Source organism: Sinocyclocheilus grahami, unplaced genomic scaffold, assembly GCF_001515645.1.
Source record: "Sinocyclocheilus grahami isolate Dianchi unplaced genomic scaffold, SAMN03320097.WGS_v1.1 scaffold359.1, whole genome shotgun sequence".
In the NCBI taxonomy this organism is placed as follows: domain Eukaryota; kingdom Metazoa; phylum Chordata; class Actinopteri; order Cypriniformes; family Cyprinidae; genus Sinocyclocheilus; species Sinocyclocheilus grahami.
The window spans coordinates 859,006-878,867 of NW_015505538.1; the positions used below are offsets into that span (position 1 = coordinate 859,006).

General features: G+C 34.1%; 1 protein-coding gene across 4 annotated transcripts in view; it reads right to left on the bottom strand.

Moving 5' to 3' along the window:
* Positions 1-19,862, bottom strand: part of LOC107549007 (adenomatous polyposis coli protein-like) — a 46,193-nt gene extending 26,331 nt beyond the window's left edge. Inside the window, exons 1-3 of one of the 4 annotated variants that reach the window (XM_016229906.1) lie at positions 15,833-15,864; positions 15,059-15,064; positions 12,145-12,297 (exon numbers count right to left, since the gene is read on the bottom strand). In XM_016229906.1, the coding sequence (XP_016085392.1) occupies positions 12,145-12,279 (135 nt within the window). In that variant the 5' untranslated portion in view covers positions 12,280-12,297; positions 15,059-15,064; positions 15,833-15,864. The other 3 variants (XM_016229905.1, XM_016229903.1, XM_016229904.1) reach the window with 3 other exon arrangements.

Below are 19,862 nucleotides of genomic sequence, written 5' to 3' on the forward strand. Positions count from 1 at the left end.
TACCGTCACTTTGAGAGTCAAAAACAAGAGCAACACAAAATTAATACTCGTGGCTCCTGACGATATTATTGAGGTCTTATGATGCAAAACGATCAGAAACTGAACCTTTTTTACAGCATTATTACCCGTAATCCAAAGCCTCAGGTAAAGGGAAAATCTGATTCTTTTCCGCAAACTGATTCTTTCAGTTCATTTCAATGAACTGGTTCGGTTCACTAGTTTGTTTTAGGTAATCATGCAATGCCGAAACATACACGCAATTATATTATTAAAGCACCCAATAATGATGTGAAATATGGATGTTTAACATGTCTAAATCATATAAAGTGAAAAAACTAGTCTTCATCAGCTCACCGTTTTACATAAATAATTAGAAACCATTAAAACGTTCATTTAAAGTGTTCACGCATGCGCATTTATGAAAATAAAAATCTAATAAACATAATAATACTAAATATAATTATACAAAATAAAACAAATAAAAATATCTAATAAAATAAACAATATGTAATACAATTATATACATTTTACATATCTATAAAAAACAAAATATAATATAAAAATATAAAACGAATCAATATAGTAACAATATAATACATAATATAACAAAAAATTTAATATAATTATATAATATAAAAAATATATAAGAATAAACAATAAAAATCATGTAATTATACAAAATTAAATATTGAAAAATATATAATAAAAATAAATGTAATATATTTTAATAAAATCCATAATTATGATATGAAATAAAAATAAATTGGATTAAAATTATAATAAAACTTAATATTTACTATTAAGAATAGCAACAGAACAGCAGATGTTTGACTTAGCAAACATATCAATATTATAAACTATATTATGTAAGTTAATTGCATTGTGAATTCGGATCCATGTTTTAAAAGGTCTAGTCTTCTAATATAACAAAAGTGATTTGCTGACATCCTAAAATAACCTATGAGAGTAGATTACAGCTGTAACAACATTTTCAACAGCCAAATCCTCATCCGGATGGACTTCAGTATTCTAACGCGTCTCTGAGGCTATAATGGAAGTCCTAGTTTTGCTCTTCCCAGAGTCAGTGTCCGAAAGAATCGGGTTACCGTGATGCACATGCCCTTGGTACAATATTAGAGTCATCCACCCACTCATGTGTGGAGCTGCAAGCACACAACACTTTTATAAATGTCATCCTATCCTCCCAGTAATGGAAATCAATGCTCCTATAGGCAGCCATCTGCAGGGAGCCTGAAATACCCGCATATCTGAGTCCCATCTAGTGTGCGCTTCATCTGACCTGGAGAAAACACCACATGACACACATGGCATGCACTTAGGAAAAAACAAGCACGGCGACAGACGACAAATGAGATTTAAAACATGAAATTGGCCACTCTTCTAAAAAAATAATAAGTCTGAGGACGTTAAGAAAAAGACGTCAATGAATGAAATGATCAACCTGGGCAACAAGACTGAGAACTAGTGATGCACTCAATTTCAACAGCCAAATCCTCATCCGGATGGACTTCAGTATTCTAACGCGTCTCTGAGGCTATAATGGAAGTCCTAGTTTTGCTCTTCCCAGAGTCAGTGTCCGAAAGAATCGGGTTACCGTGATGCACATGCCCTTGGTACAATATTAGAGTCATCCACCCACTCATGTGTGGAGCTGCAAGCACACAACACTTTTATAAATGTCATCCTATCCTCCCAGTAATGGAAATCAATGCTCCTATAGGCAGCCATCTGCAGGGAGCCTGAAATACCCGCATATCTGAGTCCCATCTAGTGTGCGCTTCATCTGACCTGGAGAAAACACCACATGACACACATGGCATGCACTTAGGAAAAAACAAGCACGGCGACAGACGACAAACGAGATTTAAAACATGAAATTGGCCACTCTTCTAAAAAAATAATAAGTCTGAGGACGTTAAGAAAAAGACATCAATGAATGAAATGATCAACCTGGGCAACAAGACTGAGAACTAGTGATGCACTCAAATTATTGTTTTACTAAAACACCAAAACTGAAATTAAAGTTTTCATTTAGTCCAAAACTAAAGTTTAATAATCAATTAAATAATCTAATTAACACTCAAAACTTTTTTTCTTTTTCTTTTTTAATTGCACAGGGTGTTTTTATTGAAATACAAGCATTAAAATATAAACATTTAGACAGCAGCTGTATTAACTGTCGCCGGCCAACGAGTTGGTGTTTTTTCAATGTATGCTTCAGATACGAGTCACGACGAGGCGTTCCCCATAGCGACCCCTAGAGGACGCAGTTCGAAGTTCCCATGAAAGGGAACTTTATTTATTCAAATATACATAAAAGAAAAAAAAAGTTTTTTTTTTTAATGTTTTGGTCTAATATTTTCGGTTGCCAAAACCAGTGTTATTTTAGTATCCTCGAGATACAATAATAGTTTTTTTAGCAATATTTACAAAATTCAGAATTTAGATTTTTATATTTATATATTTGATATATTATATATTTTCTGTTTTCATTTGAATTTTAGTTAAAGTTATTTATTTTTTTTATATATATGTCTATATAGTTTCTATTCATTTTTATTTCAGTTTTAGTTTTAGTTAAGTTAGAAAAATGTTGCCTTGGCAACTAGATTAAATTTTTTTATATTTCATTTTATTTAGCATTTATTTTATTTTAAGTTACAAACATTTTTTAATGCTTTTAGATTTAGAGAACTATAATAACCCTTTTTTTGGGTGCATCACTAAGAACTGAGGATGGAGAACATTATACACCCACAAACACCCCAGCTAGGCCTACATAGTACTTTAAAGATTCAGAAGAAAGCAAGATCTGGACAGAAGGGGCAACGTCTACACAGAACTCTGCACTTGTCTGGGTCCAGTAAATCCAGCAGAGATGTTTAATGAGAAGATTACAGCATTCTGAGTCATTACTGTAGGAACTGAGAAGCTTTGTATAATGTGGGCGTCGTTATTAAGAGTTACTGAGGTCATCCACAGAGAAAGTGAACTTGGGAACCTCCAACATCAACGTGACCAAATCAAGGAAGAGCTGTGTCATAATTCAGAAGCATTCTGAAGAGAAATGACACACCTCCCTGTGACTCGGCTGGCACTAAAACATCAGCTCGAATTGGAAGTGACGACCCACTCTTGGTTTTGCTACAACCAAGAAACAAGCCATAAATCCTCTCTCTTCTTTGTAGCCTATGTGAAAAATGCTTCTGGGTCAAAGACGTTAAGATGTCCGCATCAAAAGAAATTTACAAAAGTGATTTTATGTCCATAGAAAGCACATTCGATTCAAGTAAAGTGTCTACTTTTAAGGTTTCAAATAAGGTTTTGGAGAATAAAATGTCAAAATTTGGTTTAAATAATGTCATTCAGTGTAACACAATATTTATGTAAAAATTCAAACATAAATATTATGACCTGTACATATTAAAATATATAAAAGAATAAGAGAGCATATTAAATTTCATTGTGTTTTAAATGAGTACAAAATTCTTACTGACCAATGGGCAAAACCTAGGATAGTGGCACATTTTAAACATTAATTAGTATTTGGAGTGAAAGTAATTAGTCTTTTAATGTGTCATAAATTGTAAATATGCCTGACACGATCGTTACACTGAATTAATTTTAGTGGGTCTCTTCTGTAAATCAGGGAAAAATGTATGATATTTAATTTTTGCTCAGAAAAACAAAAACAAAATTGCAATTACATTAAAAAGAAAACGTTTTAATTTTTTTGGGAAAAACAACAACAATTTAAAGCAGTATTACACTTATTGTTTTTATGCTTAAACCCTTTTTTTATGATAAAAACTGTGACTGCAATTTAAAATTTGTTTAAAAACATTTCCAGGTTTATTAGTAGTGCTGCACAATTTGGTCAAAGTTTTGTTGTTATATATCAAATATATATTTGTTGTTTTATGGCCATAAAACAATAATAATAATAATCATCATCATTAATATTACTTTATTAGTACTAAAAAATAATAAATATTAAAATTGCAATATTTCACTGTAAAATAAAAAAATAGAGTATTTAAAAACATATTTTATTTTTACATCTCAGAAATTATAATATTAATATTTTTATATTACAAAATTACAATATAAAATTGTATTAAACATTCCAGGTTTGCTGTGCTTAATTGTAGTACTGCACAATAATATTTATTAGCACAAAATTAGTACTACGAGTGATTTATTTATAGTACTTTTGTTAGCATTTATTAGTACTAAATCAAATTTAATATTCATTAGTAGTAAATAAAAAAAATAAAATATACTAAAAAATAAAAAATATTATTATTATTGTAATATTTCACTGTGCAATAAAAATCAAGTATTACATTCTTTTATTTTTATATTACAATACTAAACATAATTCCTTAAATTTTAAAACGTTAAACCATCAAACGTATTTATTTTGAGAGAAAACTGAAGGAAGGATTAATGGTGCAGTCCAGTCCCAGAATACAATGCGCTAGACTTGACCTGCTGATAAATAACACTGTAATTACACTCTACACTGGACAGACGTTAATACAAAATTAAATTAAAAATGCAAAAATTAAACAGTGATAACATTTTTACGTCTCCTAACCAGGCATGACAAGTCAGAAACACATTTGTACTTCTCTGAAAACCCAGACGACTCTTGCATTGCTCTCAAGTGTTGATGGATGAAAACAGCTAAAGCTCAGCTCTGCGAGCGCGGAGAGGGGAAGCCCAGACACGCGGTTTATTTTCTGCCGGAGGCGAAGGGAAACGACAGCAGGATGGAGCGGCGCTGCATTCATCCAACAAACAAAGACAGGACGAGAGCTTCTCTAAATGAAGCCGCGAGTTTCTCACAGGCTGGGAAACAGAAGGGCCTCTGAACGCTTCCACGAGAAATAGGAAAATTATTATGATGCTGGAGCAAGTAGATCTCGTGAATAAAAATGAAAGTGTTTTTCGTTTAGAGACCCCGCAGGGCATTTCTGATGAATGAGAAAGCCAGTGTTACCTCGGACAGAGAGAAGGAGACGCAGTGCTTTAGTGCTGCAGGTTTAAACGGTAAGATAAGAGAGACGTCTAACACGAATCCTTTGGCAAAAACACCGTGTTCCTCGCAGCATTTCATCTGTCCGAAGTTTCATCGGCAGAGGGCAGCACGTGTTAACCTGGAGATGCCACATAAAATCTCATAAAACATAAAATGAACAGAATATTTACTGCAAATAATGAAGAAATCAATTTTTTATAATTATAAATATGCATTTTATATTTACGTAAACAAGTGTTTATTTTATAAAAAATTATATGTGTAAATGATCAAATATTAAAATATGTTTTTAACATTTATGTTTTTAATAATTAAATATTATATATATATATATATATATAAATATTATATATATTAGTGCTTTCAAAATAAGCACGTTAACGCATGCAATCTATTAATTTTTCAGTTTAACGTATATTAAAAATATTTAACGCAAGTAACGCAGGGGCGGAGCTAGGGTTGACCACAACTGCTGCTTCAGTTTCTTTTTTCTTGACAAGAATTGCGTTTATTTAGACGCAAAACATCTTTACGACCACATCAAACAGGAGACTTTTCAGACGCGCACTCTAACTTCACCTCAGCGCCGGGCGCGAGTCGAACGAGTGGAAAAGCTACAGGTGACGAGGAGCTTCAGTAGAACAACAGTGAGCCTCGAGTCAGATGGGATGCTGTCAGGCCGTATATCAGTAAAAATGTATTTTGCTGTCTGTCAGCCGTTATACTGTGCTTGTAGCGCCTGCTCTTCAATTGCACACTTTTAGAGCTGAAGCGAGTCAGAAAAGGTAAAGAGTTATGAGAAACTAGGATGTGTGTCAGATCCACATTGTGTTCAGCAGCAGCAGCAGCTCTTAAAGCAGCCCAAATAACCTCATAACAGCTGCTGTGATGCATGTTCATCAAAGAACAAAAGAAAATAAATCACTTCTGTAGCTTTAAGGATTCATCTATATTTCATTTAGAATTTAGTGTTTGATAACTTTATTCCATTTCTGTATATTTCCTACTTGCTGAAGGGCACATTTAGCTAAATATGACACATATTATAATGGGTTTATGTGAGGATTGTTTCAAGTCCGAGTTGTTCTTTTTTAAAGTCTAATAAATGTTCAAATTAATAGCTCTGAATTATAATGAGAACGGCTGAGAATAGTTGTAATGTTGAATGGTTATAGTCAATGGTTAAATATTAGGAAAAATGCCACTAAAGAAATGTTAAAAATATAATATCTTTATGTTGTTTCTACATCAATTTGAAAATTGAATGTGAAATTATTGCAATATAAAAGTATGTTTAAAATCTTTAATGTTAGGTGGGATTAATCGCAATTAATTTCAGAAAAATTTGCTATTCATTTGTAAAAAATGTTAATCAACTGACAGCACTAATATATATATATATATATATATATATGCACACACACATTTCTTAATTATTAAAAAATTACATATATATATATTTTTTAAATACGCTTTTATTTTATAAGGAAAGGTGATATGGCAGTATATGAATAAGATGGTATAAATGATCCTATTGTATTTATTATAAATAACCAAAATCACCAAACAACAAACTATTACACTGCTAAGAGATTTTTTAAAGCAGCATCACTTCTGTAGGTTCTCCATGCACAGCCTTAAAGTGACGAATAACCGATAATGAAATTGGTTGTTGATTATAATCATTAGCAAAATAAATGTTATCGATTAGTTGTTGCAGTCCTAGAAACAACAGCAACTCAAAACTGGAAAACAGCATGTGAACTCTGGCCTCCGCAGCATCGGTCACAGTTAAAAACACACCAGAAAAACCCAGCTTCTCATTAAGTGCTTTAAACACTATGATTATGTCTAGGGATGGCATAACCGCTGGCATCAGGGCGTTCTGGATGTGCCCAGTATCAGATCATCCTGATGAAAGAGGTTACGTCCAAAAGCTCTTACATAAGCCAAACATCAACAGCGATTTCGCTCTTTCTGAGAAGCAAATGAGTGCCTAGAGAACGTCTGTGGCATGAGGCATTTGGAGTCTGAATAACAAGGACATCTGAAGAGCAAGCTCCTTTCCTGGACATTAAATGAATGCATGCAAAAGGCAACATTTAAAGTCATCACAGTTAAAAACACACCAGAAAAACCCAGCTTCTCATTAAGTGCTTTAAACACTATGATTATGTCTAGGGATGGCATAACCGCTGGCATCAGGGCGTTCTGGATGTGCCCAGTATCAGATCATCCTGATGAAAGAGGTTACATCCAAAAGCTCTTACATAAGCCAAACATCAACAGCGATTTCGCTCTTTCTGAGAAGCAAATGGGTGCCTAGAGAACGTCTGTGGCATGAGGCATTTGGAGTCTGAATAACAAGGACATCTGAAGAGCAAGCTCCTTTCCTGGACATTAAATGAACGCATGCAAAAGGCAACATTTAAAGTCAACATTACATTTACATTCAGTCGTTTAGCAGACGCTTTTATCCAAAGCGAATTACAAATGAGGACAATGGAAGCACTCAAAATCGCAATAGTATGTCAAAAGGGATCATATTTACTTAGCTGACATTCCTGGTCTGTCTTAATTCATCAGTGCACGATGCACACTATACTGAAGAAGTTTTTGTGAACTTTACTTTTCTGCAGATATCGAGATTTAGGGCTGCACAATGAATAGTATTTCATGATTAAATAAGCATAATCGTATATGTTACATTTGCCTGCTGCTGAAAACATTTCATTTTTATTTGGCATTTGTTTTATCTTCCATTAACAAGCCTCCACAAGCCTTCATAAGAGTTGAAATCCCCCAATCTTAAATCGATACATTTTCCTCCCAGTGGTTTATTTAATCTTCCCAATCTGGCAACCAAGCTCACATGCTCTCTATATATATTACAAACAAAAAGAAAAGAAAAGCGTAATGTATGACACATATTATAATGGGTTTATGTGAGGATTGTTTCAAGTCCGAGTTGTTCTTTTTTAAAGTCTAATAAATGTTCAAATTAATAGCTCTGAATTATAATGAGAACGGCTGAGAATAGTTGTAATGTTGAATGGTTATAGTCAATGGTTAAATATTAGGAAAAATGCCACTAAAGAAATGTTAAAAATATAATATCTTTATGTTGTTTCTACATCAATTTGAAAATTGAATGTGAAATTATTGCAATATAAAAGTATGTTTAAAATCTTTAATGTTAGGTGGGATTAATCGCAATTAATTTCAGAAAAATGTGCTATTCATTTGTAAAAAATGTTAATCAACTGACAGCACTAATATATATATATATATATATATATATGCACACACACATTTCTTAATTATTAAAAAATTACATATATATATATTTTTTAAATACGCTTTTATTTTATAAGGAAAGGTGATATGGCAGTATATGAATAAGATGGTATAAATGATCCTATTGTATTTATTATAAATAACCAAAATCACCAAACAACAAACTATTACACTGCTAAGAGATTTTTTAAAGCAGCATCACTTCTGTAGGTTCTCCATGCACAGCCTTAAAGTGACGAATAACCGATAATGAAATTGGTTGTTGATTATAATCATTAGCAAAATAAATGTTATCGATTAGTTGTTGCAGTCCTAGAAACAACAGCAACTCAAAACTGGAAAACAGCATGTGAACTCTGGCCTCCGCAGCATCGGTCACAGTTAAAAACACACCAGAAAAACCCAGCTTCTCATTAAGTGCTTTAAACACTATGATTATGTCTAGGGATGGCATAACCGCTGGCATCAGGGCGTTCTGGATGTGCCCAGTATCAGATCATCCTGATGAAAGAGGTTACGTCCAAAAGCTCTTACATAAGCCAAACATCAACAGCGATTTCGCTCTTTCTGAGAAGCAAATGAGTGCCTAGAGAACGTCTGTGGCATGAGGCATTTGGAGTCTGAATAACAAGGACATCTGAAGAGCAAGCTCCTTTCCTGGACATTAAATGAATGCATGCAAAAGGCAACATTTAAAGTCATCATTACATTTACATTTAGTCGTTTAGCAGACGCTTTTATCCAAAGCGAATTACAAATGAGGACAATGGAAGCACTCAAAATCGCAATAGTATGTCAAAAGGGATCATATTTACTTAGCTGACATTCCTGGTCTGTCTTAATTCATCAGTGCACGATGCACACTATACTGAAGAAGTTTTTGTGAACTTTACTTTTCTGCAGATATCGAGATTTAGGGCTGCACAATGAATAGTATTTCATGATTAAATAAGCATAATCGTATATGTTACATTTGCCTGCTGCTGAAAACATTTCATTTTTATTTGGCATTTGTGTTATCTTCCATTAACAAGCCTCCACAAGCCTTCATAAGAGTTGAAATCCCCCAATCTTAAATCGATACATTTTCCTCCCAGTGGTTTATTTAATCTTCCCAATCTGGCAACCAAGCTCACATGCTCTCTATATATATTACAAACAAAAAGAAAAGAAAAGCGTAATGTAGAAAACATCGGCAAACATGCATGTTGGAGTTCATCAATCTCAAATAAGTGTAATTCAGGCATTCAGTGAAATTCTGTTTTAATATATAATAAATTCATATATTAATATTTAATCAATTCTGCTGCGACTAAATCTGCGAGCAAACCACGCAAATGTACGTTCTTTTGATTGGTGCTTGTGTGAAAGTGCAATAATTCTGATGAAAGAAAAATTTAAATGACAATAATCATGATTAATAACTTGGGTTACCAACATTCAGCAAAACTTCAACACACGAAAGGAACTCATACAGGTTTGGAGCAACTTGAGGGTGAGTAAATGATGACAAATTTCATTTTTGGGTGGACTATCTCTTTAAATGGATAGTTTACCCCAAAATGAAAATTGTGTCATTATTTACTTACCCTCAAGTTGCTCCAAACCTGTATAAGTTCACAAAAGAAGATTTTGAAGAATGTGGTTTCAACAGAAGAAATAAACTTATACAGGGTTGAAACAACTTGAGGGTGAGTAAATGACGACAGTATTTTCATTTTTGGGTGAACCGTCCCTTTAAGGCTACTGTTTCTACAGCAGCCAGTTAAAACAACAATTAGTGTTAGTTATGACATATATTCATGACTATATATTTGAAACGTATGAAAAATATGAAAGTATGTTCATTATCCAATCAATTTGCTGTAGATATTGATGTCTTGCTCTACATTTTCACATCAGAAATATGGCACATGAGTATCTTCCAAGTGAATGAGAACAGTTTAGCAAAGCATACTGGAACTCTATACAGCAAACTTGATGCTACTAAACACCAAAAACAATCACTCTGATCTGCTAACAGTTAAAACAGACACCTTTAGTGCTGTTGCATCCTTTTCCCTCCATCATATTCACTGAACCAAAGAAAAAAAGCCGCTCTTCCCCCTTAAGGACTTCACGACGTATGAACATGCGGAGAGAAAATCTGCTTCCGCAGCACGCGTCTTTCACGCCGCATACAGCGCTGTTGTGCATTTTGACCAGTTGATGGGAAAAGTATTCTTAAAATGCATTCAAAATTTCTGAATTTGTAATATATAATTATTCACGGTATTTAGAAGTGCCCACGATAACAATACCGTGCATATTCATTACCGTGATATATCGCATTACCGAATACCGGCACAAGTCTAGTGCGTGTATTAGAAAACATAACGTTCTGCAGTTTATTTACTAATTGTTTAAGGCCATTTCGTGATTTCAGTCATCATACAGTAACCAGCAACAATCACCCCTTCCTCTTCTCATCGAAGACATGCGCTGCAGTCCTAAACAGTCTCTCGCTGTCGGTGCTTGTAATGATTTTTGTGTCTTTCTCCGACAGTTTAAATGCTTCCACACTGCTGACGTGTGTGCTGCATAATAAAGAGTGCGCGCCTCTCACTCTGCGCTGGTTGCTCTTTGATAGCGTCACGTCATTGTTCCGTACAATCTATCGTTACTTTTTTTGCTATTGTTGGCCGAATAATTTCAGTTGCCGAACATTCGGTGCATCATTACCAAGTACATGAAACAGTGTTACTCACCAGTTAGCCGGTAATATATTTTAATAATTCTAACAATGCCAGATCAGCGTGATTATCAAATCACAGAGCATTTATTGTAACATGCACCTTATAACGTGAATTTAATAAATGCAACATGTGCCAAACATCTTTCCATCGTTTCTGTTGTTAAAAGAGAAACATTAGTATTAGTAAATACTAGTATTTAATACTAGTAGTAGTAAATATTAATATTTTAATTGCACTGTTTTTATTTAAAATAATAATAGTAGTTATTATTATATCATTATAGTTACATAAATATTATATAAATTAATTATTATTTTTATGAAATACTTCAGTTCAATAGTGTTATTGTGATTTTTCATTGATTTTTTTTAAAGTGTATATAAAAAAATTACTATAATTATTATTAACAATAATAGCAATTAAATGTGTCTTCCCCAATTTATTCTGCCTGTTTTATTTTAGTTTCATAGCTGGTATAGCAACCAAATAGCAAGTCAATATTATTTTTTCCCTACATCATAATGAAAGATTATGAAAACTATTTATTCCCCAGAATAATGTGTGTGTGTTTATATATCTATATATAAATAATTTGCGTATCTTTGTAGCATTTTAGCACTTTCGGTTCCATCATCTTGAAGTCTCTGGGGTTTTTAAAGTTTTTGAACATAAGCTCAAGATCTTTTCATGTGTTATTCTACGACATTAAATATATCAATAATTCCACCTTGTGCTTTTTTAAAAGCTTTTACTTGTCTTGAAAACTAACAAGTGGCTAAAAGGGACTACGGAGGACATTAAATGTCATTTATATTTACATTTATGCATTCATCAAGTCAAAAACAGCTAAACTCGTCTACTCCGCCGCTTTCACAGCCAAAGGAACCAAGGTGATGCTAACTTACAGGTTGGCTATAAAAATATCCCATCCCTGCAGCGCTTCATGAGTCAAGAAACACGTGTTAAGTAGGGAAATAGAGTTGGGTTTTGACTTCATGTTGTCAAGAACACAATTAGGCTGCTGTATGATACAAACAGATGCTATACCTTCATATTAGACGCCTCGGTCTCCAGTTTGGTGAGGTGGTTGGAGTTGTCCTCGAGCTCTTGTCTCAGGTTGGAGTTCTCCATCTTCAATGCCTCCACTTGCTTCAGCAGCTGATCATAAGATGCTGCAGACATCTTGGACTAACTCTTGACCTACAACATCCAAGAACAGAGGAACGATCACGTGTGGTTCGGAGTGATGCTCGGTTAATACGACTGATGCCAAAATACACAGAGCAGGACGGACAACAGATGCATACAATTCTGATATATAGGACCATTAGAAAGGAATACAAGTTTGGAACTAAATGAGGAAGAGTAGATGAAGACAATATTCATTTCTGGCTGAACACTTTTATAGTTATATAAAAAGGCATAATATTTGCAGATGAATTGATTATATTTGACCAATATATTAGTAACTAATCAAAGAAATAATTAGGCTAAGTTTTTAGCAATTAAGCAAGCAAGTTTATTTATACAGCACATTTCATACACAATGGTAATTCAAAGTGCTTTAAATAAAAACAATATAATATCATATAAAAAAATATATATATAATTTCTTTAAATAAAACATAAAAATAACAATAAAAGCAAAGAATGATTAAAGCTTAAAACATTTTAGCTAACAGAAATAACTGCAGAATCAGCAGTGACATGGTGATATAACAGTATATGCATCACAGTACAATTATCTGTATTTTCTTTGTTTAATATAAAGTTATTTACAAAACTGTTTTTATATATTGTGCAATTATATCCTTAGCTCATTCGGATTTTGGTCAAGCAGAAATAATTAAAGTGTGCAGGTAACTAAAGCTACAATATATAAATATAAATAATTTTTAATAATATACATTATATAATATATTTATAATAATATTATTTAAATTTTTTCGAATACATATTAGAATATTGATGGCTTGAGAGGTAAAAGACTGCAATATTATAAAAATCATAGATTTTTAGCAGAAATCGGGGAAAAAAAGAGAAGATTTTGCATGCAAAATAAAACATGTAGTGAAAAGAATAAAGTGCAAAACATGATGTTTAATGCATGTATGAGGGGTTGTTCGGTCTGTAAAAGCCCATCAGTGCCAAGAGTCAATCATGAGTGAGCATCATCCTCTGAACTGATGTTTGCCATGTACTCAATGACCAGGTCATGACACTCATGAAGAATACAATAACACACGTGGCTCATGTGTGTGTGTGTGTGTGTGTGTGTGTGTGTGTGCGTGTGCGTGTGCGTGTGCGTGTGAGTGTGCGTGTGAGTGTGCGTGTGAGTGTGCGTGTGTGTGTGTGTGTGTGGATGGCAGAGTCGTGCAGTGAGTCCGGTCAAGCAAACGGTTCTGAGAGGCAAAGCGACGTGAATCGAGAGCATGGAGCTGCGGTTATGAAGTTCCTATTTTTATCTCCGTCCTGAAGTGAAGGCCTGATCAACCATGTGGAAAAATCTATCAGCACATCGCCACTAAATTACACTGACATACTAAAGATCTACGGCAAACCCTGTTCAGCATGACTCTAGATTTCTGTGGCTGCACAATAATGCGTGCAATCAGGAAAAAAATTATTTTGCATTTTAAGAAGAACCTGTTTTCTGGTCCAGCAGGCGAAAATGATGCATCTGATCACTTAGTAAATTAAAAGCACATCTCTCCTCAAAAACACGCGATTTGAGGATTCATTCAAGCTCTTAAAGAGGATGCACATTTTGAACTTTAATACTTAGAGTCAAATGAGCAATGCAACTATGTGCATTTGCCCTCAACAATGCAACAGTTTTTTGCCAAAATGCCAAATTATAATATATCTCAGCATCAGGAATATCAATAGCTTGCGATTCAAAATATTGCAACATTATCAAAATACAGATTTTCTAGCAAAAACATGTAATGGTAAAAAGAACATATTGCATGCATAAGAAAAAAAACATTGAACTTTAATACGTATGAGCAATGCAACTATGTGCATTTGCCTTCAAAAACAGTTTTTTGCCACAATATCAAATTATTATCTCTCAGCATTAGGAATATCAATGGCCTGTGTTATAAAATATTACAACATAAAAAGGAGAAAAGAAAAAGAAGAACATTGCATGCAAAAGAAAAAACATTGAATTTTAATAATTACGAGCAATGCAACTGTGCATTTGCCTTCAAAAACAGTTTTTGCTAAAATACAAAATTGCACAGGGCAAAAATTGTCAAAGGCAAAAGTGACTATGCATGTTGTGACCATTTCACAACATGCACAATAAACTGAATTCCTTCCATCCCACTTTCACCAGGTTGTGTTTAACCTGGTTTTACATTAACCAACACAAACAGCCTACATTACAAGCAGCCGGTCAATGTGTCAGGCTAATTTGCAGCTGTGACCAATCAATGTGACTCCACTACAGATTCTGCCACTGTTTCCAGGGCATCCACGGCCATTAGGGAGAAGAACTTATTAAAAAGGGGAATATACTATTCCTATTGGTCAGATTTCGAAGGGAATTAAATGCAGGCGATTCTGACAAAAAAATGCAGAAGTTGTATGTGAATAATTCAAACCTAAATATCTTTGGTGTGCATAATCCACATAATTACATCAAGATCTTGCTATCATAAAGCAACATGACTCATTAACCAACATGCATGCGTATGATTTAATGCCAAAAGCACGTTACACACTCTTCGGGCTGTTATGAGGGCAGAATGCAGAATCAGCTGACACACATCTGATGACACACATTTTGTGCATAAACAAACACTTGCACTTTTAAAAGTAACAAAACGCAATTAAAGGAGAAATTAATGCATATGATGCATTTCATGCTCACAAATAGCTTTGCAATTTTAAAGTTTATAAATCCATCGTAATGAAGAGTCATGAAAATGCAATTAATAATATATTTACAAACCTCTCTCTGGCATGTAGACAGAGCAAAATGGTCGACATCTATTCAGCAAAAAGGCTCGAGGTACGAGACAGAATCAAAAGGAAACAGGGAGGAATAAAAAGGAGAAGGACTCATTAATATTGCAACACTTTCTTCAAAAATGTGAATGCACCTTCACACCTCTGCATTGTTCCACAATTGCAACCGTTTGTTTTCCAAATCTTGTGTGCATTTATTCACCAGAGGTGCAGTGTTGTGCATGCAGTGCTTCTGATGTGTTAAAGCAGTCACCTCTTCACCAGCAATGCAAGATACGAAATCCCCTGCAGTCAAGATGCCCTTCCCTCCGTGCACAAAGACACTCATGCACCATCTAACCTGCCAGACCGACCCACAATGCTGTTTTGCACCAACATATCCAGTCTGCTTTGTTCCTGCATCGCCAGCTAAATCAGAAAAAAAGGCTTTTCTTGCAACAGCCTCTTCATCTTGTCAGAAGCAATTACTGCTTACATTTAGTGTGGAATCCGTGTCCATCGCTATAAATAATCAGCCTTCTCGCGCATCTGTCCTCGCACAGCACAAAAGAGGCTTTTTAAGCATCCTGGCGATCAAGCCAGAATCCCAATCTATGCACATCCCCCCACACCCTCTCATCAAAACAAAAGGCTTATGGCACCGCCTTGCTGTACCGCACAAACGCACTATTCTTTCCTCCGCACTGAATAGCCAGAACAGTAGACGATGCATCTGCACGCTTGCATCGAGAGATCAGGGCGTTAAACGGAGACTTACCCCATTCTGCACCAGTGACAGTCTCCATCCCAGCAACCCATCTACTGTGTCAGTTGCCAGAGAGCATCCAGCCAGCCCTGAGTCACATGGGCGAGGGCTCGGCCAATCAGAAAGCAGCCAGCCCAGGCCGGTGGTGGCTGGCCAGATTTCTGCCCCACCGTACAGCTGCTTCGGTGGCTTTAAAAGCTCTCGCGGGGGGGGCGGAACGGCAGAAGGTCACATGACCTGATATACAAAAAAACGGATCAATATGGCAGCCTAATCACGGACCATATAGAATGTTCAACGCATTAAAGCAAAGTTATGATGGACAAACAAGCTGACAGATGCAACTGAAATCTATACCGAAATTCGATACCAATGAATCAAATCGAAACCAACATCTCACAAACGGCATTTGCAACATTATATGTACAAAAAAAAAACATGTCTGACATTGCATAAACACACACTTTAATAATTATTGTGTGCAATGTAATTATTATATATGAAATGAAATGAATAATTACATGCAACGTCAGACATTATTTATTAAGTAACTTAGAATGTATAATATTAAATTAATTTCATTTAAATGTAAATTATTTTATTAAAAGAAAACAAATAGAAAATTATTTAAATTACTATGCAATTTAGATGCACAATGTAATAATTAATGTATAATATTAATTAAATCATTTATAATATTTAATTGTGCAATACTTAAATAAATGCAAGCAATTCTTCAGATTCTTACATTTTGCATGCAAGATACACAAGTACACTATTTCTACAAATATAATTAACCAATCAAATAGAAAACTTGCCCTAATTTAAAAGAAATGTCTCATAGTGCATGCATATAGGCTGATACACAACTACTTTAATAATTATTGTGTGCAATGTAATTGCATGCGTTTAAAAATTATATGCAATGAATAATTAAATATTTAAAGTTTCTGCAATGTCAGACATTTAATTATGAAATGGTATTTAGAATGTATAATATAAAATGAATTTACGTTATACATTTGATTTTATCATTATGAATTAACAACTTTAAATTACACGTGATACACTTATTCACTTAATACCTTTATCCAAAGCTATGTCCAAATGACAATACACAACAAAAGCAATTCGTCCAATTCTTACATTTCCCATGCACAAGTATATAGCATTTCTAAGCAATCATATAATCTATCCAACCACATTTCCAAAAAATAACATTGCATGTACAAAAAAGCCTAATTTAAAGGACATGTCTGACATTTCACACACAGTACGACTGATAAAAGAATAATTTTTAAACCGTATCATTTACATTTATTCATTATAGACTCTTTCATCCCAAATTGATTTTTACAGTCTACAGAAGAAATACCAAACTTTACCACACGAGTTGCACAAGTATATCCACAAATATACAAAACCAGTTGTCTGCACAGTAATGGACCTTATGCATGAAACTAGAGCAGAACGAATGTGTGTAAACCTTTCAATTACTCCATTTGGGACAAATAATGACAAACAAAAGCTTTTACTTATGATTTAGCCTACATAGAAAACTGTTCTGCTTGTGTTTCATGAAAAAGGGCCACAGTTTCACAAATAATTTGAAGCCAAAACACAATGCACACATAACATTTGCTCCAAAACGTAAAAGACATAAAGGGTTTTGTAAATAGCTAATAGTCAGAAACGGGTGTCTCTTGTCCACTAAAAGAAGCAAAGCCATTAAATGTTTGCCGCATACATCATGTCCAAATCCAGCGAATACAACAAACAAAAGTCTATCAATCACTGTCTTAAACAAATAACACATTTCTTGGTCCATAATATGTACTATAGTGTCACAGTGAAGTTACTGTCCATAATTGTGTGCTTACTGTACAACTTTATCATTGCAATTACAGTCTCAAGAGTTCCTGAATAAGCCTTTGTGAATAATAAATCATGCTCTATAAGTGGCTGTGATTTGCGTTCTCAAACTGAGGCGGTGAATAGAGAACACAGACAGGGGGCTTTCTCTATACACGCTGGAAGTGTTTTTTTCATGTAAATGAGCTTTGGGTCTTTGAGAGCTGAAAAATGGACATTGGCAGAGACTCTTGTTGGTCAGTCCCTCTCTTGCGGAGCAATTCAATGGGAAACTGTCCGCACTTTTTCTTCCTTGTGTGGGAAAACATTCCAAATAGCAGAGGAAAGGCTAATGTTTTGTGCCATTTAATAAAACTTCAATCTATAATTTCCTTTCTTAAGTATCCCTGTTCATTTGGTGCCAATGAAGTGTAGGGCCTAAATGTGATAAAACCCAAATATTTTACTCCACACTTGATTTGTTCAACCAAAATCAACAACTTTTCTGGTAGAACAATTAAACAAGGTAACTGTGTAGGGCAAGCAAGCTACTGCCAAACCAACAGGGGCAGGTTTATGCAGGAAGCACAGTTTTTACTAATGTAAACATCTAAAATGAATAAATAATTACATTTTTTCACAAACTCTGTGTTGTGTATTTTCTGGTAATCAAATGAACATGCAGAACATTCATATTTAAATCGTCTTTTTGCAATTTAATATTCACAGACTATATATATATATACACTGACCTGTTTTTTATTTATTCATCAAAAGTAAGACAAACTGGATTCCGCGATTCCGTCAATGTTTTCTGCATCGCGGAAACCATAGGGCCCTACTAATGTAGCAAACGAATATGATAAGCTCATTGTGAGAGTAAAAGACGAGGGCATTTATGTTTATTTACTTAGCATTGAGTCTCTCCAAGTAGGTGACAACGCAGCATTAAATCACCATTCAACAGACAAAAGCCACCACTGCACTGCCGTCTTGGACTGCATATAATATGCTGATTTATTTATTTATTTTTTAACCCGTGATACTTTTTAAAGGATTTTTTGATGAATAAAATTAAAAGAACAGCATTTATTTAAAATAGAAATCTTTTGTAAGAATATACACCGCCGTTCAAAAAGTTTGGGGTCCGCTTTTTTTTTCTTTTGTTTTTTTTTCTTTTGTTTTTTAATTGATAAAAAAGTGATAATAAAGACTTATATTGTTAGAAACGATTTAAATTTTAAATAAATGCTGTTCTTTTAACTTTTTTCATCAAAAAATCCTTTAAAAAGTATCACGGGTTAAAAAAAAAAGAATAAATCAGAATATTATACTGATTTCTGAAGATCACGTGACACTGAAGACTGCAGTAATGATGCTGAAAATTCAGCTGCGCATCATAGAAATAAATTACAGTTTAATAGATATTCACATAGAAAACATTCATTCTAAATGGCAATAATATTTCACAATATTACAGTTTTTTCTGTATTTCTGATCAAATAAATGCAGCCTTGATGAGCACAAGAGACTTCTTTAAAAAAACATTACAAACCTTACTGATCCCAAACTTTTGACCAGCAGTGCACAACAACAACTTACAATAGAATTTACAATAATAACAAAGAATCTTTAATTATATAGACACCATTTAAACAATTTACTTGAAAAAGAGAAAAAGGAGATAATATTAGAATGGAGCACATAGTAAACTTCACATAAATAGAGCAGTAAAATACACGTGACATTTGCACTGATATATTTTTATTCAATATTTATGGACGATCAGCTGTTCTATAAACTCTTAACACATAATTACATATAAACAGACACTTCTCGAGGCTCAGCTTCAGAAAGCACTACTTGTTTTAAAAACACACCATTTTATAAACTCAGTCAAAGCATTATTAGCAGACGCATATGTTGATAAACGCGTATCTGAGATATAAACACTGCTGAAGCTTTTTAAAGTCTTACCTATTCGTCCTCTTCCACTAAACAGCTCCAGTGTATCGCCCAAGCAGGAATACATCCCCGGAATGCATGCTGTTGGAGCCCAATAAGCGGATGTTTCTCGGTTTGCTGATTATATATCATGTGCTTGTTGGAAACTTTTCCTTCTTTTGTGCGAGTGATCTTCTGCTCATCAGCTTCAGTCCCCTCGACGCTGCGCCATATTGTTAGAGGACGC